This window comes from Mastigoproctus giganteus, chromosome 8 (assembly GCF_048544385.1).
Source record: "Mastigoproctus giganteus isolate SK-2022 chromosome 8, ASM4854438v1, whole genome shotgun sequence".
NCBI lineage: Eukaryota > Metazoa > Arthropoda > Arachnida > Uropygi > Thelyphonidae > Mastigoproctus > Mastigoproctus giganteus.
Genome location: NC_143582.1, coordinates 36,591,769 through 36,617,973, shown reverse-complemented (window position 1 = coordinate 36,617,973; position 26,205 = coordinate 36,591,769). Strand labels below are relative to the sequence as shown.

General features: G+C 37.6%; 1 protein-coding gene across 2 annotated transcripts in view; it reads right to left on the bottom strand.

Moving 5' to 3' along the window:
- Positions 1–908: 908 nt before the first annotated feature.
- Positions 909–26,205, bottom strand: part of escl (embryonic ectoderm development protein escl) — a 159,077-nt gene continuing 133,780 nt past the window's right edge. For both annotated transcript variants that reach the window (XM_090379303.1, XM_090379304.1), the window contains 2 exons: positions 12,238–12,311; positions 909–1,038 (listed from right to left, as the gene is read on the bottom strand). In XM_090379303.1, the coding sequence (XP_090235429.1) occupies positions 909–1,038; positions 12,238–12,311 (204 nt within the window). The remainder of the gene's footprint in view (positions 1,039–12,237; positions 12,312–26,205) is intronic.

The following is a 26,205-nucleotide window of genomic DNA, read 5'->3' as shown; positions in this document are numbered from 1 at the left end:
ACTTCAACCAGGGGGAGTAATATATACAGTGGATTCCAGTTATTTGGGGCAAATCTTAAAAAAACAGAACCCAATTGAGAAAATAGCCAGAGTTTACTTTGCTTAATTGGGACAACATGCCGTTTAATCGGGGCAGGAGACTGCAGCACTGGAGATTACCCGACGATTGCCTGCGACCGTACCACGTGGTTCCGTTGGTGCTTACTACACATCATATAGCGAACGGTACTTTACAATGGTGACTCCATCGTAACGTGATTTGATTGTACAGTGAACCAACTGTAAAGGGGGGGGGAGTACATTGTATTTTTAACTATTTACGTGAAACTTCGGATAATTGGGGCAGCCGCTTAACTGGGCCAAAATGCACTAGTCCCGATGTGTTCCAAATAACTGGAATCGACTGTATATAATTGCAACAACCCACACTGAGATAATTGCCAGGAACACATCTAAGGAGAGGAGGGGAGAAACACCTGCTTCTTATGTGATATATAATTTAAATAACTAACTGCCAGTCTATTAGAGGTAATCAATAGAGCCATTACTTTGGGAAGCCATAGGGAGCATTTCTTATGATACGATACTAATGTACAATAGTTGAAGAAACAGTACTTGATAACACGAGCCTTGAAATAATTTCCAAATCATTTCATTTATTTTTTCAAAATGTCCTGGGTTTTTAATTGCTGGAGTTTTATGAAATTTTACTTTATGTTGAAAAGATAGTCGAGTATATCAAACTACATAAAAAAAAAAACACAATGGTACGTAAAAGAGAAACATTTTAATAAATCATATAAATAAACTATTCTAATTTATTCACAAATTCAGTCATATTACAATGGCTGCAAAAGAAATGCAAAATATTAAATATTTTGCATCAAATTTGCAAATGACAAAGATCTTTATCGGCTGATCCTGTCCCATCGCCATATTGTTGCATCATCACAAACACAAAGCAGAAGACTGCCATCACGGTTTAGACTGGTTTGGCGTATGGCACTGTTGCATTTTGGATGTGTGAGTATAGTACACCTGGAAAAAAAAAAAAAAAGTACATATAGCTACACAATCTTCAATTAGATCAAAGGAATACTAACGTTTCTTAAAGGACTAATGTTCTGAACTTTGCTGTATTTTTTTTTTAAATTTTATATGTGTAACATGATGGGAGACTCCAGAGCTGAGAAGTATTAAGGACCAATACATTAAGGCTCTCAATGCCATCTTGAAAGTGCTAACAGTCTACTTTGTTTGTTTACATTGTTGAAATGACTTAAGTAATTAAGATTTTGGGAAGGGGCAGGAGATGATGTCCACATAGCTGATAAAGTGTAAAGGGCTGGCTGTGGTCATGAGACAGTATACAACATTATGACCAGCAAGTTGCCATGCAAATCGAAGCAACTGCAGGTGAACTATGGCACGGGTCGGAACACTATATAAAAAACACCTGATACTGAGTTCCGCTAATCAGTGTTACTCTTGTTCTTCAGATGGGAAAGGCAGCAGACTTAAGGAAGCTTGACAAAGGCCAAATTGTAATGGCCAGACGACTGAGTCAGAACATATCCGAAACAGCACGGCTGGCGGGGTGCTCAAGGTCAGCCGTGGTTAGTACCTACTGAAAGTGGTCTGAGGAGGGGGAACCCACAAGGTGTTGGACAACCATGGCTGCTTGAGGTGAGCGAAGGCTCTCTTGGATGGTACGTGGCGCAACTCACTGGTAATTGGAATGGCGGTGATGGGAGTAATGTGTCATAACACACAGTACGTCGAACAATACTAAAAATGGGGCTGCGTAGCCGCAGGCCGCTCCATGCTAACCACGGTTCACCGGCGACAGCGCCTACAATGGGCACATGAGCATCGAAACTGGACCTTGAGTGATTGGAAGAAGGTTGCCTGGTCTGATGAATCGCGTTTCCTGTTGCCTGGGGAAGTGATGGCGCCTGGATGCACTGTGGGACGAAAACAAGCCGGTGTCCTGCTGGGATACCCTGGTTCAGTCATCCATGTTCCGGGCACTCTGACGTCTACCACCTACCTAAACATTAGTGCTGACCAGGTACACCCTTTCATGGTAAGGGTCTTCCCTTCTGGCGGTGCTGTCTTTCAGCAGGATAATGCGCCATGCCGGATTGTTCAAGATTGGTTCACAGAATATGAGGAAGACTTCCAAGCTTCCTCATATTGCCCTGGCTGCTGAGTCTCAACTACGGACCTTACAGGAGTTAAAGGATCTGCTGGTTACGTGTTGATACCAGGTACCACATGAGAAATCTTGTAGCGTCCATGCCTGCCTGGAGGACCAACATCATATTAGGTAGGTGGTCATAATGTTTTGGCTCATCGGTGTATGTGGTTATGGGTATTCATATTGCCAGTCAAATTTGTATGTTGATCCAAGAAAATGCATGGCCAGTTGTTAACTGGATGCTGGCATATAAGAAATTGTAGTTACAACAAAGCTCTTCCCCCCCCCCCCCCGACTTGGCAAATGATAAAAGAATTATGGCTGAAGTATTATCAGCTGTGATTACTGGTCCTCCTGAGCTTGAGTCATCTACTACTTCTACAGCCTTCTCAAAAATAGAGCTCGTCTAGACCAGTGCTCTCCAAAGTGGGGTGTGTGAAATAATCCTCAATAAAATCGTGAGGGCTGTTTTCCACACTGATATACAGTATAATCTAGATATAGCGCATATCATGTAAATTATTTATAAATAAAACATTGCATTACATTTGTTATTTGGTTTTTTTTTTAGGAGCATTAGCAACTAAGGCCATATTGCTCCGGGAATACGCGGTGGTCATTCCCTGACCTTTCCGCATCCTCCATATTTGGTGGTGACGGGTCTAATCAAGAAGTGTGTGCTATGAAGTGCTGCTCCTTCCCACCTGGATACGGAGGCACCCATTGCATTACATTTACTACACTTTTTACATTAATGATTTCTTATCATTTTGTACTTGAACTTCAATTTAGTTGTGTATTTTTTTATTTGTGATCTTTTAAAATTATGTGATTTTAGATATAATGCCTTCCATGTAAATGATTCATAAATTAAAAAAATATTAATATATATTAATATATTTATTAAATAATAAATATATATTAATATATTTAATTTTTTTTTCTGGGGTGCGTGCTAGTCCTTTTAAGTAAAATAAGGGTGCAAGACCAAAAAAGCTTGGAGACCACTGATCTAGACAATGTACTAAGTACCCAGCTGTTTCAATCCATATATCATCTTCATGATTAACAGGGTTAATTCACTTTCAAGTGATGCTAATCAGGCAATTACTAAAGGGAAAAAAAAAAAAAAAAAAAGGATTATGTACATAGATTATAGAATTGCACATTTTGTGGTAAGCTTCTCTACTTCATCAGTGGTTGCCATTATAGCTATAAACACCATTACAAATAAATTTGGACTAACATTTATTTAGTAAACCTTTTAGCAGGAAAACTTATATGCAGGAAGAAGTGATTTTAACTTTAGTCACCTATGCATCATGTCATCTAATGAATTGAAGGCATTAGTACGAATACCTATACTTCTTCATATGGTAACTATCTACTTTCTAAAGCTGCAAATTTCAGTCATGGGAATGCATTTCAAAGTGAAAAATCATTGATAATTTCAGTTGTGAGAACATTTTTAGTGTGACATTCTTCAGACAGGTGGATCAGTGTTAGCAACAGATGAAGGATCAAATTTTTAAGTCACTTTCTACTTTGAAATATATGTCTGGGGAAGTCACAGGCCCCTAAATGCAAAATCAACTCTGTTGTGTTAGCTCATGTTGAAATTGAATCCTGTAAGACAGTCATGAGAAGTGTATTGTTTGCAAAGTGTAGTGTAGTGTAGTGTATTGGAGTGTTGGCATGCTCTCAACTGTCCTCTTAGCTACCCGGGAAGTAAACCGCTCTTGTATATGTACTGATGACTCTAACCAGGGACTAATCAAGAGGAATCTGCACTGGTTCAGCCCACTCACAAACCTAACAAGAAAGAATAAAAGGAAATAAGAATAAATAATAGGGGAAAAAAAAAGTAGAAGTAATACCACACTGGCTGAAACCAGTGTCAGCACATGCACAGACTCATAAAAGACTCACCCTTAGTAGGATAAAAGAAAAATGAAAGTAGAAGTAAGAACCCTGCATTGACCAACACTAGCCAGTACTATACGAGGTGTAATTTGGAATGTAGTTATATATTACACGAATTGTACATGGCATAATAATGGCAAAAACTGTTGGTACTAATACCTACAAATAAAACAGCTGCAAACAAGTGATGTTTAATGTGAAATGTTTTACTCATGATTTAAAAAAAAAAAAGAAAAAGGGAAAAAAGTACATCATGTGATCATAGCAATATGTCAGGAAAAAAATGTTTTTAAAAGGTGGAAAGTAGTGTGCTAGGAATGTATTACTTGTCAGATATACATACAATTTGAGGAGTAATTACAATAAAAGAATGTAATTATATAAGTTGATACACTAGTCCAAGGTAAGGCATAGAAGGAACTAAGCATTATTAAGAATAACCAGATAGTCTCAAAACAAAATGTTATCTATATAAGACACTAACAACACCATAAAAAGAATGCAATTTTCTTTTTTCAGGCGTAACATAAAATTTTAATACAGCGAAACCTCCTCCTGTAATGGGCACATCTTTAAACAATACACCCCTTGAGTGGACCTCAGGCTTTGATCCCAACCAGAAGATTTAAAAATTACATGTTGAGCAATCTTTCCAAAATAGATACAGACACTTTCAAGGGCAATCAACACGTGTGCGCACACGCACATTTTCAGAGGTCAGGATTTGCAATGAAGGTAAAGGTCGTTACATCAATACTAATTACACTTGTGATAGTCATGGATTACTAATAGTGCAGATGGCACAATATGCCCACCACTAGTCTATATCACTTAGCTAGGCAATAAAATGTGTGGGGGGGGGACCACACATAAATAAAAAATAATAACAACACTATCATGAATTACATAGGTAATTTCGTTTGATCAATAGCTCATGGGTCTTTTCAATATCCATGAATATGCCTTGATAACAATGCTACACGATGCCTGACTGCTTTGGCAACAGTGGTAGCTACATGACAGTTTTTATCAAAGTTGGTTTTGCATGTGTTCTACCTCTGGAATACTGGTCGGAATTTTTCTCTGTATTACATTCATTGCTTGTTAATTTTTATATATAAAAAAAAAATCTTGCTGTTTTGTGGCAGGGTCATATGCAGACTCAACTTCATTTAATAAGGGAGGGGCTTTGACTCGGAGGGGCTGTATCCTATCACATTAAAAGAATTATATGTGAGCAAAAATGATGAACACTGACTAAAACTTGTGATCTAATTATCCATAATGAAAATATTCTAAACAAAGCAATTTATATTCATTTTTACTAAAAGTTAATTATGTGTTTACTAAAGTTAATTGAAACACAATATGTACAATTTTGCTGTAGAATGAACAGTATCAACATGCAAAGAATGCAACATGTACAATACTCAAGAAAAATTTGCAACTACATTTAATGGATTCCTTGCATTTATTATTGAACAAGAGTTTCTTTTTGAATATATCAAATACACAAATTCACTTTCTTACTCAGTCAGAAATTAAATCAAAGCAATCTTCTACTACCTTATGATTATATAATATCGGTGTAGACACACCATAGTTTACCCATAAATTAAACTACGTATGTAGTGTAAAGGCATCGTTTTTAATTGTATCTCATATTATGCCTACCTTCACAACAAGGTACCAGGTATTACACTACTTCCAATAAGTAATGCTTCTCTAGTAGAGAAGACTACTGTTATTTATTCATTTATTCTCAGTGGATACCACCACCCAGACGGCACCGTTTCAAAGCTGTTGGCCTATCCTCGGTGGATAGGCAGGTACCCTGATAATGCAAAAATGCCATCACAGTTGCACAGTTCTATTATGTCCTGTGTATTTTATCTTTAAACTACCTTATGATTAGAAAAAAAAAAAAAAAAAAAAAAAAGGATGTGGTAACCAGATACTAGAAATACAAGAAAATACAGATACTAGAATGCATATTGGCCATATCAATTAAAAAAAAAAAATAAAATAAAGATGGATACTTACTGTGTTAATCTAAATTAATATTACTGTATTTTCCAGCTTATAAGACGCGGTTTTTTTTTTGCAAAGAAATACTTGGAAAATCACCCTGCGTCGTATATGGTCAATGTCATATTAGGCCTAAAGACTACCGGCAATGCATTTTTGATGACGCAGTGCCGGTAAACTGAGTTCTGAAAACTTCCCTTTGAAATTCACACCAATTTCACTTAAGTTTTAACTGTTGAAATATATTTTTAACAATTATCAGTGGTTACAATCTATGGCAACAATACATACCAGTAATCTTTTTTTTTTTCGTGGAAAATTTGTTGAAATCTGCGTGATATCTCGCAATCAGACGTAAGTAAAAATTTGTTTCATTTTCCCATGTGTTTGCTTCCTCTATAATATGATCTCGTGATTTTATGGTATTCCTCTATGATCTCGTGATTTTATGGTATTCCTCTATGATCTCGTGCTTTTATGGTATTCCTCTATGATCTCGTGCTTTTATGGTATGGCGGGCTAATTAGACTGGATTGGGATTTTTCAATTCCAACCGTCTTTTACAAAGAGAAAGTGACGCCCATATTTGTCTTAGGGTGAGTAAGAATTAAAATGGAGACAATGGTATGATCATTTAAGAAGTGTGGCATAACCAAGTGTGGCATGAGGAAACAGATTCATCTGACTCAGAGATTGCTCATAACACGAACGATGGTGACATTGAATATCTTGAATATTATGATGATTTCAGTAACGGCTTTTTAGGGTTTAAGGATAAATGAAAATGTCAGACATTTCATAATCTTTAGAACAAATAAATATTTTTAAAAATTTCTTATGTTTTATGAATTGAATAAAAACTCCATGTTGTAAGTCCATTTAATTTATTTTTAATACCTACCCCCGATTACATCCCGTATCACGCCATATTTGTTTACATCAGTCGGTAAAAGATCGCTTCTTAGTTTCACCGTAAACAGTATCGAAGGATAATAGAAGGGTTATTATTTTTTCCAAAAGATGTGGCCAAAACTAGAGTGCGTCTTGTATGCCCATACATCTTATAAGCTGGAAAATACGGTATATTACACTAATTTAAATAAAAATTTGAAAATGATTGAAAATACATGGCATTTTAAGTACAGCCACTCCCCAGCTTGCATTCCATAGAACTCTACGTAAGTTGGAATTTCCCTAAAGGCTCATGCAGCACTCTCCACTATGCACACTCAATTTGATTAAAGCAAAAAGAAATGTTCAATGAATATGTAAATAGAATTATTTATTCAATTTTTTTTTTATTTCATGTGCAGGAAAAATTTCAAAAGTGTACAAAATTACAAGAGTGTGCAACTACAAAATTTTACTTTAACATTGTGGAAACCAGCCGCGATGCTTCAATCTATTAAACCACCCATTGCTTACCCTGAAATTGGCTTGGGGTTCGCTGTACTTAGACTTAATATCTTCATAAATACTTCTTGCTTTTGCTTGAATGGCCATTAGACTCAGGGGCACTCACTTCTGAATCTGATTTTCCATCAATATTATTAATAGCTTTTCCACTTCGATATAGCACCTGAACACTGTTTTGTGATCACTGTTGATCTTAAATGCATTGATCCTTCAATATGTTCTTTTATACATGCACTGTCCTTTAAAATAGTATTCACTGTTGAAGCAGGGAGACCTAATTCCTGTGTCAAACTTTGTCTTGCTTCTTACTTCTTAATCATTTTCATCTTCATTTCTAAATCAATTTTGTTTGGTTTCCTAGTACTGCCACCACTTGCACTTTCTGTTGGTTGCTTTCCTTTCATCATTGTAATAAGTAAATAGGAATGAAGAGAAGATTCTGAAAATTCACTTAAGTTTTTTATATGATTGAGGATTTCGGTGAAGGGGAACGCATTTCACCATAATACTGTAATGTAAAAACCCGCACAATCCCAGTTATCGGTATTATCACGAATGCAATAAGATTGAGTTTACTACCCGTTTATAATAGATTTCATTAACAGAAAAGCCCAATAAACTGGAAAGTTCAAATTTTTTTTTGTTTTATGGTTGTGACCTCTAGAAATGTGCCTTAGAAAAATATTACAAAGGTGTTCAAAGATTGATTCTTATAACTGAACATATGATAACGATGAAAGTGTAGTGCATTCTCCAGTCGGACTGTATAGTAGCCCTTCCTTTCAGCCAATAGTAGAGTTTGTAAACATGTTGGCTGCTTGTTCTGTTTTTCCATCCTTTAGTTAAAAGTTATTGTGTTGCGCTTATTTGACATAAATTTGTATAGAACTAATACAATTTCCATTATAAAAATTATCTTTTAGAGAGTTAAATAGCTTAGTTATATTGTTAAAATTTCAACTTATGAGGTTTTAGAACGAATTAAAAAAAAAAAAAAACCCAAAAAACCCAAACATAAAAAACGTAAAGTCGAATTTATGTAAGTCAGGGAGTGCCTGTATATAAGAAACAGGACAGCAGAAGCACTGTATTAGCAGAAAACACTTCCTTAGCATCTAAGTTACATAAGATCACAGCACTAAGTTTTATATCATCAATAACTTTAAACACCTTCTTACTCAATATGAATAGAATGGTATGAAACCTCTCTAAAGCAGACACCATTGGGTTAGAAGAAAAGTGTCCATTTTATAAGGAGGTGACTGCTTTGCAGAGTTCCATATGGCCAGTTTCAATAATTTGGGAAAATAAAATTCACTGTAACTAGTTTCTTGCCCAGAGTTTCTTAATAATTACCACTGTACATCTGTGTTTCAATTAATTAGCTTTTAATAAATAACTTTTAGTAAGGACAAAATTAACTTTTAGTTAAAATGAATATAAATGACTTTGTTTAGAGCATTTCATTTTGGATAATTAGATCACCTACTAGTTTTATATGATATTTTTTTGCTCACATAGAATTTTGTAATATAATAGGATATAACCCCCCCCTTTAATGGGTTAACTTCTTCCACTCTTTTTAAATTCCTGCATATGGCTCTGCTGTAAACAGTAAGAAATTTCATTTCTCAAAAAATTACCATGCTATCAATGCAATGCCTAGAAATTTTGAACCGTATTCCAAGAGAAAATTTGCACACATGAATAAACTTCGTATTGAGCTATTTAAATGATTAGCATTATCCCCTCCATTCATTCCAAATACCTGTCCAGCTCAGCCTTAAATTTATTTAGGCTATCAACTTCCACAACAAAGGATGGAAGTCTGTTCCACCAACCAACTACCCGCTAGCTAAAGGCAAACTTCTGCACATCTATCTTACAACTGTCTTTCCTCAATTTGAATTTATGCCCTCTCAGGTGATTATTCTGAGCAAGAGGAAGAATCCCATCAGCACTGAGCATGCTCAAACCATTCAAGGTTTTATACACCTCCATCAGATCACCTCGCAGGTGCCTAGTCTCCAGACACTGTAATTTGCAAAATTTAAGCCTTTCTTCGTAAGAGCAACCCTTTATTCCATTCACTAATTTTGTTGCCCTTCTCTGTACTTGTTCCAGCAGCTTTACAACCTTCTTAAAATGAGGTCTCCAGACTTGTATACAGTACTCAAGGTGTGGTCTGATCATTGCCTTATACAAGGGGATAATCACCTCCTTATCCCTGCTAAAAAAATTCCTGTATATCATTGACGACACTATGAGCTACTCTTGCAGACCGTTTGCACTGCTCAGAAAACTTTATATCTGCCTGCACAATTATCCCCAGGTCCTTTTCGTTCTCTACCACTGTCAGTGTAGTACCACAGAGTTGATACGTCACTCTGGGGTTACTGCTTCTCATATGTAGTACTTTTACATTTGTCAATGTTAAACTTCATTTGCCACCTCTCAGCCCATCTGATCAACTTTTCTAGATCCTGTTGCAGCAGCGTACTGTCATTAGTGTCCTTAACAACCCTGCCAACCTTCGTATTGTCTGTGAACTTGGACATTAAGCTTGATATACCTTCATCAATATCATTTATAAATACAGAAAACAACAATGGACCCAACACTGAACCCTGAGGGACTCCACTAATAACATCAGTCCACAATGAGCAGTGTCCATTGATTACCACTCTGTCTTCTCCCACTAAACTATCCCTTTATCCATAGCAGCAATTTGCCTCCAATGCCACACTGCTCCAATTTGTTCAGCAGTCTTCCATGTGCAACAGTATCAAAAGCCTTTCTAAGATCCAAACATATGATATCAAAGTTATTCCCTGCATCCAGTTCCTTTGTGATCACATCATCGTATCCAATCAAATTGGTCAGGCAAGACTTTCCCTTAACAAAACTATGTTGTGTCCGATCTAAAACTGAAGTCTTGTCTAGATGATTCTGCAGTGCTTCTTTAACCAGTGCCTCCATTAATTTTCCTGGAACAGAAGTTAAACTCACAGGTCTATAATTACTTGTGTCGCCCTTTGATCCTCTTTTATGAATTAGGGTCACATTTGCATTCCATGGGTACCTCCCCTGAGTCCAAGGAAGCTCTCATAATTATGGCTAAGGGTTTGCTTACTTCCTTTGCTGCCCTCCTTTAATATAACTGGATAGATCCCAGCCACCCCGGGTGCCTTTTTCATGTTTATCTTCAACAATTTCTCCTTCACTTTCCTCTCAGTTATTACAAAATCATCTAGCTCACTGCCAGAGTTTAACTCACCTCTGGCATTCCCCTCCCTGAATAACTCCTCATATCATATCTTACTTATAAGTGAAAGTGATATTTAATGACAGTACAGGAAAATTGCTGTTGCTAAAGCAGTTATGAAAGTAATGTCAAGCATCACAAGCACATTTTGATTGAATGTATAGGGTGTCAACAAATCTTTTATAAAATTGAAACATTGTATGAACAGGGTACGTGATACAAATCTGAAAAAGTTTCAAAGTGATACAGGATATCTTCAAGTTTTTATTCACCTATCAGAAAATGTGAATACCTCAACAGATGGCAACATTATCACAAAACTAATCATGGAGAAATTTACCAACAAAATTCAATTCTTTTTGTTTTGTTGCTGATCAACAGCTTCTGTATGAGAATGATTTCATTCTCAGATAGTGATGTTGAACACTGTTGTGTTAAGCTTATGACTGACACACTATGGATCTGGGCTTTAAACCAGCTCTAATGTGTCACCACTGAATGTTCGTTCAGCAACCACCTCCACCAAAATGATTACACAAATAGGCCTGCTCGACGGCCTCTTTTTAAATCATGTTCAAAAATTTATGCATAACAGCATTAGCAGATTGCAACTTGACCAAAGTATGCAGTGCACCTTCTTTGGGTTGGTAAGTTCTACCATTAGTGTTTGTAACTATGCTGACTTCTACTGTAGAGTGCACTTTTCTGGTCGGTGAATATAAATTTCAAGATATCCTCTATCACCTTGAAGTAGTTTCAGATTTGTGTCATGTGCCCTATTCACGGACTAACATTTTAGTTTTGTAAAAGAGGTTTGTGATACGGAAAATTACCATGGGCTACTGAATTTAGAATTAACTGTGCAGTCCGTTAGAGTTTTTTTTATATGTACACATCACAACTTGTTACAGTATTTTTTTTTTTTTTTTTTTTTAAATTCTGGAAACAACATTTCTTTTTGGCAATTTTATTGCCTTGCTAAGTGATGCACAACAATGGAACTTCACCAGACACCCCAAATAAGTTTGTAAACATTCATTACCAGCAGTAGTGAGTGTATTAATGACACATTGTGTCATCTGCTGTGTGATCCATGGCCACCACAAACGTAACCAGTATTACCGCTATGTTCTCACTGCAAATGCCCATTGACCAACAAATATATCAATTATGTATGTGTATCAATTACCCTTGAAAGTGACCTGTCCGGAGAGGGCAACAATACCAAAAGGTCACTTATTAAAGTGTTCGTATTAGAGAGTGTCCACCTTGTTGAGGTTGTCTAACACGTAATTTCTAATATTTCTGGTTGAGACTCAAGCCAGAGTGTCCACAACAATAGGTATCTGTTAAGGGGGTTTCACTGTATTACCTTTTGAAGTATAAGAGAAATCATATCACTAACCTGGCAGTACTTAGTTCATCAACATCTAAATCCCACACATATGTACGTCCAACTTGGTTTCCAAGGGCAAGTATCTTAAAAATATAAGATTATGTTCTAGTAAAAGATTTTAATAATATAATTCACATATATGTATTAAATCTGCCTTAATTTAAAGGTATAACTTAGACAAAAATATAATTTTCAGCTTTATCATATTCTATGCATTCTAACGAGATACTTTCGATACTGTTTATATGAACTAGAAATTAAAAATGGATTTGATTATACTGTACTGAAAACAACGACAATTTCAAAAAAATTATTTATAGGTGAGGTGAATAATATGATTACATGGATGTTGCATTACTTTTATCCAAAGTAGATAAAGGTAATGCAATATTCATCAATACAACAGATTATCAAACCAAAATTACAAACTTTCTTAAGGATGAATTATACAGGGTGGGTTAGGAAAATGGGTAATTTCAAAAACCTGTTTCTAGGTACTGGTTTGATGAAGAGAACTGCATTACCTGACATACTCTTGTCCACACCATGCCATTTAGTAATCATTGAACAGTGGAATGGTGCACAATGTGCTTTCACCATCAAGGCAGTTTACAAAAACAGTGTCAGTTATGAGGCCATTCGATGTTTATTTTAGTTCCCTTTAAGCTTAAGCATCAAGATCCTGTACCATCTACTCATGTCATTAAAACATGGGTGTGCAATTTTGAAAGAAATGGTTCTGCTCTCAATAAGAAGCCCCTGGGTGGAATTAAGAAGTATCCGCACACCAGAAAACATCACAGCAGTCAGGACCACCCTCATACAGAGTCCAAAGTGTTTTGTACATTGACATGCACTGTCAAACTTGTCCAACAGGAGTGTACAACAAATATTGCACCAGAACTTAAATTTCCATCCTTACAAGGTACAGGTACTGCAAGAATTAAAACCACAATCTCCTTACCTGTAAAAATTTTTACCAAGGAATGCTAATTTAAATGGATCACAATGAAGACTTCATTCACAATCTATGAATGTCTGATAAAGCTCACTTTCATCTAAATGGTTTTGTGAATAAACAAAACTTTCATTATTGGTTGGAAAGAAACCCTTCCCAATTCCACCAACCACTACACAGTGACCAAGTAACAGTGTGGTGTACAATTTCATCTCACGCAGGGTGGCCATATTTTGAAAATTGGTAAGCAGGACAACTTGAAATGAAATGTGTAGTATAGCATTTTTTCCTTCAAAAAGTAAAAGAAAAATATAAAATTGCAATTAAAATACATTTTTTTTATCAATCAATCATAGTATTTATTTGTTATATGATTGTTGTTAATGTGTATTTGTCCTATTATGATATAGTTTAGAGCTAAAGCCTAAGGTTAAACTAATGTACAAGTTAGTGCAATCGCATCATTTCAGTACATAGCCAACTACTAAAGTAGTTATAAATTGGCATCATTAAGTATATCTCATATTGTGAATACCTTCACAACAAGTTGCCATGATATTGCACTACCTCGAATAAGTAGCACTCACCATAGAAGACTATTGTTACTTATTCTCATTGGTACCATCACCCATACGGCACCATTTTGCAGCTTATTGGCTCCTCGTCAGTGGGCAGGCACGTACCCTGGCATTGCAATGATGACAACCCAGTTGAGAAGTATAAATCAACAATATGAGAGATGCCTGATGGTGTGGAGTAATTTTGATTACGATAGTTGGCTATGTACTGAAATGATGCAATTGCACTAACTTGTACAAACTCCTTATGTAACCTGAGGCTTTAGCCCTAAACTATATCGTAATCAAATTTACTCTACACCATCAGGCATCTCTCATATTGTGGATTTATACTTTGCAACTGCATTGTCATCATTGTAACATCAGGGTACTTGCCCACCCACTGATGAGGAGTTTGTACAAGCTCCAATAAGCTCCAAAATGGTGCCGGTGAGAATAAGTAACAATAGTCTTCTCCTATGGCGAAGTGCTACGGAGGGTTGATTCAGCCTTTTGATAATAATTTTGACATTAATCCTGCTTGTGACGTATGGCAGCAATGTAAATTTTTTTTCTTGCAGGCGCAGTCCCAAACATTATGAACAGGTGTATGGGGGGGGGGGGGGTTCAACATACCTCAGAAATTGGACCCATGGTTGGAAGGTCACATAACCGCACTTTCCGAAGAAGGGTACAGTTATACGAAAATTATCGATAGGTGCAAGTTGAAAAATTTTAGTGTATCGAAGTTCGGTATCCATAGGGTTTTGAATGGCAAAGGAAAATTCCGCGAAGCTGCTGCAAGTGGGCGGAAAACACCGAAGAAACTGCAACCTGCTCCAAGTCGAACAAGGGAGGTAGTACAAAAAGTGCAGTCGCTCGTTGTCGATAAAAATCCAAAAGCCCAAAGAGCTATAGTGTCACATGTGGGAACATCCCAGTCAACCTTTTGTCGCATAATCAACAAAAATTTGCAACTGGAAAAGAAGCACAAGGCCCTCGTACACCACCTAGGAGCAAGGCACATTGCAGAGGGGCGGGTCAATGCTCGAAAACTCTACAAAAAATATCTGGCAGCTGAAAGATGGAAATTCATAGCAACATTGGACGAAGCATGGGTGTACCTCTCCTATTGCAACAAAATTCGGGCAATTTATTACCATCCACATGGTGACAAGGCCTTTCCAACATGGGTGCATCAGTGCAAGGAAAGTTTTGGCTGAGGTTTTATGGTTGTAGCTGGTTTTTTTTATAACGGCAAATTTGAGTTGTATAGAGTCGCCAAAAACGTGAAAGTCAACTCAGTGTATTACCATGCTGAAGTTCTACAGCTGTTGTTTGAACATGAAATACCCACATTGTACAGTTCTGACGCTGAAAAGGTCTGGGTGCACCAGGATAAAGCGTCCAGCCACAGCCACGTTCCACCAGTGCTTTTTTGCGGAAAATGGAAGCGGTGACAGGTATTCGTTCAATCCCGTTTGAAGATATACCTGTTAAATCACCTGACACCGCACCCATGGATTTTTTCGCAGTCGGACTTTTGAAAAGAGCTCTCGGAAACAACTGCCCCAGAACTGTTGAAGGTTTGTGGAAAGTCTGCCAGCAGGAATGGGACAAGATCGACATGGTAGTTTTGCAGCGTGCTTTACTTCAATAGAAATTGCGATGCCGTGCAATAGTCCATGAGCAGGACTATCGCACGGCAAATGGATCACAAATAGAACACAACTGGTGGCGGTGGCATGGAATTTCGTAGTTTTATAGGACTGTCAAAATCGTTAACAAAAGGCTGAACCAGCCCTCCACACTTATTCGAGGTGGTGCAATATCATGGAAACTTGTGAAGATATTCACAATATGAGATATATTTAATGTATTTAATATACTGAATGAAAGCAGGGGCATTTATCAATTAATAGTAGGTAAAAAAGTAAAAAAAGTAAAGTGCAGCCATTATCAACCCACTAAAGGATGGAAGCCTCGTCAACAATTCATGTTGAGGGAAATGGACCATAATCTGCCACGCCGGTCCAGTGCAGGTTGGCAGATCGACCGTATTCAGTAGTCAGAGGCTTGAACCCCGGTCTACTCAAAGAGCGTGTGCTACTGCACTCCCGCTCCTGCCCACTCGGCTACGGAGACACTGGCATGTAAATAATGTAAACAACAAAGTGCAGGGGAATGAACACACTGAATTTTTGACATGTTATGGAAAAACATAGTGTACATAATAAGCACAATAATTTTGAATTTATCTTCTCAGGACACAGTCCAAAGTATTTTGCACGTTGACATGTGCTGTTTTACAATATGCATGACCTGCAGCCATGCACGTTGTAAAACTGGGCTTTGTATGCTTCATAAAAAAAGGCAAAACTCCTTGTTAACTGTTAATGTTGAAAAACCTACATCAGAACATTCAATATACCTTATTTACAGATGTTTCTAAATCCATTTTGGATTTAGAAACAAAACCTTGTTTTTATAAAATTGATTTCTAAATCAAATCAATTTTATAAAAACAAGTAAAAATAAAAGAAAACCATCATAATTTTGAACCATGCATGCAAATTTGGATTTAATGAAATAAAATTTCAAAAATAAATTTTGAAAAATAATTTAATCACTCTATATATATATATATATATATATAAGTTAGTAGTCGTGAAAGGCAACGTGCTAATGTTACGGTACTCGCAACATTAATTATGGAGAACAAAGGGCAAGTTCGCTATCACAGTGAACAAAGAAGGGAGCTAAGATAAAGGAGAAGTAATAAGAATAATTTAGTGCTGTTCATCCTGTGACCTCGGTGCCTTCATCGAGGGCCAGCCACCGAAATCAAAGGAGGACATGGCAATAAGTAAGTAAAGCCTGTTTCTGACATAAAATACACGTCACACGTGGTACATATGAAAAGTAGGTAAAGTTAGTTAAAATTTAATTTTAATCATGAGGGGTGCGTATATTTCATGGCTGACCCGACAGAGGCTGGAAGTAAAGATTAAAAGAATAAAAAGAAGAAAAGAATACAAAGAATAAAAAATAAAAAGCATTCTTTGTATTCTTTTCTTCCAGCCTCTGTCAGGTCAGCCATGAAATATATGCCCACATCATGATTAAAATTAAACTAACTTTACCTACTTTTCACGTGTACCATGTGCGGTGTGTATTTCATGTCAGAAACTGAGGCTTATTGCCGTTTCCTCCTTTGATTTCGGTGGCTGGCCCTCGATGAAGGCACCGAGGTCACAGGATGAACAGCACTACGTTATTCTTATTACTTCTCCTTTATCTTAGCTCCCTTCTTTGTTCTCCATAATTAGCGTTATGAGTACTGTAACATTAGCACGTTGCCTTTCACGACTACTAACTTATGTAACAATTATGGTCATTGGGCACTTTATGCATACAGCAGTGTCCCAAGTCCATAAACCATTATTATTATTAATAATATCTTAAAACATATATATATATATATAAAATATTAAGGATAATAGAAAAAGTAAATCAATCAAATAATAATATTATCAGGGACTTAAGAAAACGCAAAAAAAAAAAAAAAAAAAAAAAATTATTATCGCTTTTTACCGACAATCTAGATGACTTCAACTGGGGCCAACCACCCAGATTGAAGGCAAAAAACGACAAGAGGTTCTCTGTTTCTGTAATGATCAATATATGCTAAGTAATTTAAATCTAAACCAAATATAAACCAGTATAGGCCAAATATAAATCAAATGTAAATAAATTTTAGAATTATTAGAATCAAATGTAAGAAATATAAGTAAAATATAAATGTAAGCATATATTAATCATCGTTAACCCGACAGAGAACGTAATTTAACGATTAAAACAAGATTAAATATATAATACATACTACATATTTACCGTATCTAGGACATAATGTAATAGTCGTCAAAATAATATGTGGTGCCCCCTAGGTGATGGATACGGTAAAAATAAATAATTAAATTTAAGTTAACGCAAAGAGAAACATGTAGATAGTAAGAAGAAAAACTAAAGGAGTTTAACACACAAGGTAAAACACAAGCGTCGTGCTTCTATAAAAAGATGATGGGCGGTTAAAATTGCGTTACACATCTCACACATAGGTAAGTCATCCACCCTCAGCAAATAGGAATGTGTTAGATGACTATGACCTATGCGGAGCGAAGCAAGAACAACTTCCTCTCTTGGAACCCTGCATAGACTGGACTGCTACTGCGTGATTACAGGCTTAATGTGATGTAGTTTATTTATAGCCTGTTTGTGCCAGAAATCTTGCCATTGCGAATGTAATCTAGAGCGTATTATTTGCCTGTAGCCTATATAGGGGACTGACAGGCAATGACTATCCAGGGAAATGGCTGATTTGGCAGCAGTATCAGCTAATTCATTTCCCTGGATCCCAACGTGGCTTGGGATCCAGCAAAAGTGAATATCAAATTCTAATTCCACAAGAGAAAAAAGAATCTGCCGGATCTGGGACAGGATCAGATGAGGGTTATACCTCACCGATACTAGAACCTGTAACACGCTCAATGAATCACAATAAATCATATACCTTTGGTAGTTGCTGTTTTTAATGTGATCTAGGGCTGTTTCTATTGCACGCAATTCTGCAGTATAAATGCCTGTTTCTTGTGGGATCTTATTGGATAATGTTTTATGAGGGAACACAACAGCAGATCCCACATAACATTCTAACTTTGAGCCATCTGTATAGACTGGCAGAAAGTCAGAATACTGCTGTCTATGTGATTCAAAGAGTTGCTGGTAGACAGATGGCGGTGTAGTAGCCTTCTTCCAGGTCTTAAGGGAGAAGTCACAAGTTGGCAAATAGGCATGCCAGGGTGGAAGGAATTGCCCCAGTGACTGGGAAACGTTGTCTACCATCGTGTCTAGTTCATTCAACAGCCCTTGAATCTGAATACCAAAAGGTTTGTTGGCAGTCTGACGGGCGTTGCAGAGGTTTTCCCAGCGTGGCTCAAAAACGGATGCCCACGTGGGATCAACAGACGGGGATTTCAATTTGAAGGCATACTGTAAGGACAACTGCTTACGTCGAAGAGATAGAGATAGTTCATTTGCTTCAACGTAAAGGCTTTGGACAGATGTGTGAAATGCTCCAGTGGCTGTCCGGATTGGGTCTACCCACCGAAGTACACTATCTCTAGCAGAACCATAAACCTGAGACTCATCATCAAGTTTGGAATGGACAAGTGCTTGGTAAAGAAGAAGAAGGGTAGTACGATCTGCACCCCACGAAGTTGATGAAAGGGCAACTTGACGAAGGATGTTAAGCCCTTTAACACATCTTGTCCTAAGCTGACGAATATGTTGTAGAAATGTCAGCTTCTTGTCGAAAATAAGTCCAAGGAATTTGAATTCTGCTACAACTGGGATGTTGTTTTGCCCAAGCCTTAATTCTGGTTGAGGATGAAGATTACGTTTGCGATAGAAGTGCACACAAACAGTCTTCTGTGATGAAAATCTGAACCCATTAACCAATGACCAGGATGTAAAGTGATCAATAGTTTTTTGCAGTTGCCTTTCAATGACCCTCATATTGCATGAATGAGAGAATAAAGCAAAATCGTCAATGTGGAGGGCATTGTTTACTGTGGGTGGAAGTTGTTCTGTAAAAGAGTTTATTTTGATTGCGAAAAGCGTGACACTTAGAACGGATCCTTGTGAGACTCCCTCCTCCTGATAAAATACTCGAGAGAGTGTGGATCCTAAACAAACTTGAAACTGGCGATTCAAGAGAAAGTTTTTAATAAAGAGAGTTAGGTTACCCCTAAGACACAAGTTATAGAGGTCTTTTAATATGCCAAATTGGCAGGCTGCATCGTATGCTTTTTCAATATCAAAGAAAACTACTACCACATGCTCGGATTTAATAAAAGTGTCACGAATGTAAGTTTCAAGTCGGATTAAATGATCCAAAGTGTTTTGGTTCTGTTTTGTTGGAAGCCGCACCATGTCCTCAAAAGCAGACCATTTGTTTCTAAATACCATATAAAGCGAGAATTTACCATTCTTCCCAGGACATTGCACAAACAGCTTGCCAGAGCAATAGGACGATAATTATTTGGATTTCTAGGATCCTTTCCTGGTTTAGGGAAGGCAAGAACAATTGCCTTTCACCAGGAATCCGGAAATTGCTTATTAAGAAAAATTCTATTAAATATAATTAAAAGGTGATCCTTAGATTGTGGTGAGAGGCGTTTTATCATTTCATAGTGGATGTCATCTGGCCTAACAGCACTTGCACGTGAAAGAAATAGTGCTGAATTTAACTCTCCCTGTGTAAAGGGCTTGTTATATTGTTCAAGTTCTTTTGAAGAGAATTTCAATGGATATTTTTCATATTTCTCTTTCAGGGCCGAAAACTGTGGGGGGAAATGATGTTATTGCAGAGGTTTTTACAAACATTTCTCCTAGAGTGTTTGTAACTGCAGTTCGATCTGCAATTGGACATCCACTGTTCTCGAGGATCACTGAAGGGCTTGGTGGATATTTTTCTTTCATTTTCCGGATCTTATCCCAGATTACTTTTGAGCTAGCCGCCTGAGTTATGGATGATGTAAAACAGATCCAAGATTGCCTTTGGCTCTGACGTCGGACATAACGTGCTGTAGCACGTGCAAGTTTAAATGATATTAAATTTTCAGTCGTGGGATATCGCCGGAATATCCCCCAAGCTTTATTTTGTGCTTTTTTCGCCGATGTGCATTCTGAATTCCACCAAGGTTTGGGAAAAGGTGGGAACTGGCTGGATGTTTTTGGGATTGCAATTGCAGCTGCTTGGACAATCGTTTCTGTAACATACATGACTGTATCATTGATCGGCTCCTGACTGACTGTGGTGATGTCAAGATTTGCCAGATGTTGAAAGGCATTCTAGTCAGCCTGATCAATCTTCCACTGCGGTATACTAAATGGCAGACATGGTCTACCACTAGTTAGGGTGATTATCACGGGGAAGTGATCGCTTCCATATGGGTTTTCTTCCACCTCCCAAGTAAGTGAAGGAAGAAGAGAAGGGAAGCAGATAGAAAGATCAATGGCAGAGAATGTACGGGTAGGCATGTGGAAGAAGGTGTTTGTTCCCACATTTAGGAGGGAGAGGTCATTGTCAGTGAGCATATGCTCAATGACTCGTCCCCTTCCATTGATGTTAGTGCTACCCCACAGAGTGTTATGGGCATTGAAATCCCCAAGAATTAAACAAGGGGAAAGGCAATTGCATGACAAGATCATCAAGGTCTTTCTGGGGAGATGTCAATCCCAGGTGGCAAATAAACAGAGCAGACAGTTAATAAGAACCCCACCATAAGGCAAACTGCTACAGCCTCAATGCTAATTGTAAGCCGCAAAGACTGAAATGGGATCTGGTTGCTGATGAGGATTGCGACTCCTCCACGAGCAGAACCATCCACAATTCTATCCTTACGAATGATGGCAATGTTATACATGGCAGGGTCATCATTTGCCTTTAAATAAGTCTCCTACATGCAAAAGCAAACTGGTTTGTGCTTTTGCAGGAGAGCCTTGATGTCATCAATATTTTGCCGGAATCCACGGCAATTTCACTGTAGGAATTTAGCCATTATTTGGGCTGGTTGGGTCCATCAGGTGGCTTCCGAGGTGCTGAGGGCTTAATTTTGTCAGTCTTGGATTTATCTTTCCTGGGGAAGTATGGATGCTGTCCTGTGTCCATTTCTTCCTCCGCAAAGCGTTCCAAGACTGACTCATCATGCACCTCCTTGGTTTCGACATCCATTATTTCTTGCTCTGAAGTGGGCACTTCACTTTTCTGTTTGTTTGTTTGTTATTTGGTTTTTAGGAGCATTAGCAACTAAGGCCATATTGCTCCGTGAATATGCGGTGGTCATTCTTGACCGTTCCGCATCCTTCGTATTTGGTGACAGGCTCGAACCCCGGTCTAATCAAGAAGCGTGTGCTACGCACTGCTGCTCCTTCCCACCTGGATACGGAGGCGCCCCACTCACTTTTCTGTGATGTTAATTTAGTGCTCACTGTTGGTAATGCTGGAGCACTGGGAGGTACCGATATTGGAGTGGCAGCTGACTGCGATTTTTGGGTGGGCTTTAGTGAACTCAATAAATAGTGAGCAATGGGAGTGAAAGAGTCCCTTGGGGAACAGTCATATCGGTTTGAGTCCCAATGGTACTCTTACCAGAAACCTTCTGGGCGTATGAAGGCTTCCCGCTATTTATTGGTTGGATGCGTTTTCTGGCCTCTGGGTAGGAAATGTTCAGCTCCGTTTTTAATTTTTGAATCTCCTTTTCGTCCTTCCACCGCTGGCATGCTCGAGAGTATGCAGGGTGCTCTCCTTGGCAGTTAGTACAATTAGGCTTAGGAGCTAAACATTCCTTGCTCTTGTGATCTTTAGCACCACACTGAGCACAGGGAGGGTTACTATGACAAGCTGTTTGTGAGTGGCTGTACTTTTGACATTTAAAACACCTCAGTGGGTTTGGAATGTAAATCCTCACTGGGCAGTTTAAGCCTTGATGGAACTTAGGTAGGGACGAGATTCCCATCTTTTCACATGTATATACGCTTGACAGCTGTCACTCCTTGTTCTTTTAATTCAGAGCAGATCTCTTCTTCAGAAAAGTGAAGAAGATTCCACTCTGATATGACACCTCGTGACGAGTTTAGAGTTTTGTGAGGGGTTACAATGATGGGTATTCCCCCTATAGATGTGTCTTTCAAATTTTTTCAGCATGCATTGTATTTGATGCTTCGAGTAAGATATCTCCAGAAGGCAGCCATTTTACTGATTTAGGTGATCCTGCCATCCCTTCTAATCCTTTCTGGATAAAGAAGGGTGACATTTTCCCAAATGTCTATTCTCCGGTGGAATGGAGAATGAGGAAAAGAGGTGTGACTGATGGCGTTTTCTCAGTTCTGGCTCTTTTAACAGAATTGGTGTCATCATCTGATGATCGATTAGGTAGAGGCCTTGTTGGGGCTCCAGAAAAAGTAGGATTTATATTACTCATCGGAGAAAGATAAAAATTTCCGATGCCCTAAGTACCTCACCCACCACGGAGCCCTATGAGGAGACACCCACTCGTGAACTAGCAGGTACTGCATACATGAATGGGACGCCAAGTTTGCTTAGGAGCACCATACACATGTTTCCAATAAACCTTGATCCTGTCCCAGGACTAAAGTGAGGGAGACTTATTGGAATGCAATTGACCCTAGCAGTATAAGAACCACCTGCCGATTGATCCTAGTCAAGCCGGTCCAGGTTTTGCCGAAGTAGGGGCCAAAGTGGTGTATTAAGGCTGGGCCCCTCAACCACCAGGATCCCCCTTTTTGAATTTCCACGGGTCGTGGCACATGGCTGCACACACTGGATTCCAACAATGTAACCCTGGAACCAAGGTATGGGCATTAGATCCCAGCAATGCTAATCTAAAGGACTAGCAGCATCACTGGGAGGTCCCCTCACCCCATACAGGTGCCCACGTCGAGGGGTAAAACAAAATGTACAAAGAAAACTGAAATCATGGGAAATAAAACAAAGTGGATTCATGTTTCTGAATACACTTTGGATTTGGAAATGATTAGTTCAGTATATTGAATGTTCTAGATGTAGGTTTCCCAATATTACAGAGTCAATAAATAAACTGTTGCTTTTAAAATGTGGAGTTAGCATTTTAATTAATTTATCTAACTTTAATTACAATAAAACAGTCATAGTGAAGTTGTAAACTCCTCTAGCTGCAGTTGTTACTGATCATAAATGGAAATTTATCTTTTTTTATTTTATTTTATTACTGTTGTTCTTTGATATCTTTCCACAAGATTGGAAGGCCATCTATGAAAGATGAAACAGGAAAATACAAGGACGGTTCAAAATCTTAAAATATCAAACTGGTTGTCATTTTCAGTTATTTTCACCTCCATATGGAGAATTTTGAGAAACCGACTAAAACTACAACTGCAGCTACAAGCCATAGAATGATGAGGAAGATTTTATCAACTGTTTCATGTTCAGAAATTCTGCAATTTTTATGTGAATGAATAAGCAAAATGTTAGGGCACTTGGAGCCACATCATTTGGAATTTATGATATAAAAAAAAAAAAAAAAAAGACCCATAAAAAATATAAATAAAATAAAAGATATATTAGTCCATTTTTCGGAAAACATTGTAACAAGCTCACATATCCAGTCATATCTTTTTTGTGTCCATGAAATCCTGGATACAAAGTGAAGTAAAGTGACCCTGGATTTTCTAAATCAGTGGATGGGACAAGGTGGTCCTCCCATTCTATGGCCCTGTGCAATCTCTGAACCTCTCACACCACTGGATTTTTATCTCTGGGACACTGTTAAGGATGAGGTGTTCACTAGCCACCATTACTAGAAAACTTATATAAATTAAAGGGCAGAATTACTACCAATCAAGTAAAATCTGGCATAGAACAGTTGTGTCAGGACATTGTTTCTCTTTAAAGTGCAAGCCACATGACTGGTAGTGATCACATGGAGATATTATAGCCCAACAACCAAAACATTCCAAGTCATTGGTGTACAAAGTTATCAAGCTGCATTTGAATTATCCTGATTATTCAAATTGGATATATTGTAATGAATTCAAAGTACACAAACAGACAGACTTCCCAGCAAGACCCATCATTAGACGATAGTTCTACGCTGAACAAAAAAAAAAAAAAAAAAAAAAAAAAAATCTTCAAATGGCTAGTCAAATTTTCATCTAACATCCCAATTAACTAATATGCCATAAAGATTAGTGAAGGTGTCATCAACAAAATAAATAATTAGATTGGGGAAGAAAATTTTTTTAAAAATATTTCCGTTTTTGCACTTGATCCTAATCAAGAACAGTATTAAAAGATCAAAACTGAAAAAATAAATTATTTGAGATTCTGGCAAAGGGATTTCAAAATCTCATAGACATATTTTGCTATCATTTATTTATATTTTAAACAGTAGGTATAAAGCAACTACTGTCTTCACAATGTCTGCCTGTCTATCTGTCCATCCATAGCACATTGACTCCTAGTGGATGGAGTCAAACAAAGGTTTATTATTATTATTAGCCTTATGGTGCAAGAAAGCCTGAGGCTTATGCTGCACCAGCCAAAAAAAATTTCCGAGTTACCCGAGAGAGAGAGAGAGAGAGAAGTAGAAAGGAATCACCAAGGAAGAGAAGAATGATGACATCCAGCTTGGGACCCTGGGTGTGCCAAGCCCATACTCACCAGATGTGAGCCCATTCCAAACATCATCAAAATCAGACCAATAGAATTTTGGCAATTTCCCTCCCCATAAAATTTCAATTTATCTCTTACAAATAATGGAAGTATGTTTTAGATGCTTGACCGTTAGTCGACAAGGAAACATTTGATTGATGTCATATTTTCAGGAAATGTTCTATTAGTCTCTGGGAAGGTTTTATTATCAATTCCCTCCCCCCATCCCCACCATGGAAATCTATATTTGTTCTGGATATTTGAGCATTATTTGAGGAGTAAAAGGCGGATTAAAAACAGATTTCAGCATATGTTTCATTCGCCCCTAAAAGCTTTTAAGAGCAATTTTTTCATATTCTCCCATCCCAATGGAAATCTATATAAATGAAAGTATGCTTTGTGCATTACTTAACAAAGAAACATCAGATTCCCCCCCCCACAAATGACTGCTGAATAAATTACACTTCACAGCTACCCATAACATGAACTTCTTGAATACAATACAGAAGTTTTATAACCCATGAGCTATGTTATTTGTGAAATGTAACACAACGTGTACATTTACCTAACTTGTTTTTTCTTTAGCCCATTTTTGCCATTTAAATCATGCAATTGAAATGATTAATGTTAGCCATGGTACAAAGAAGCACGAGGCTTTTGCAGCTTGGAAAAGGAGAAAAAATGTGTTTCACTTCTCATAGAGATGTTATGGTCCAGTGGACCTCTGAATTTCTTCAAGCTTTTTCAGCCTTAATTATTCATGGAAGCAAACTAATTACAGAAATTAACAACTTGGTGGCTAAAAGAAAATTTTCTATGAACCAGTCGTAACTCTTCCATGAAAACTTTCTATGAACCAGTCATAACTCTTCCACGAAAACGTTCTATGAACCAGTTGGTATTACAAGTAATATTTCATGTCTGCTTTTTTTCTCCCCCCCCTGTTAATTTGAATTTATACCCCCTGGTTCTATATCAATTAATACTGTAAACATTTTGGTTTCAGTCATTTTACCATCCCCTCTCAGAGTCTTAAAAACTTCAGCTCCCTCTAAAATGCCTAATTACCAAGAGCTCTACATCCAAGTCTCTCTTTGTATGAACACTCTTCTGCCAGTCCATCAAATTTCTATGGAAATTTGAAAGAAGTTGTCTTTAGGTATGATCTCTATATCTGTAACAGTGTTCCA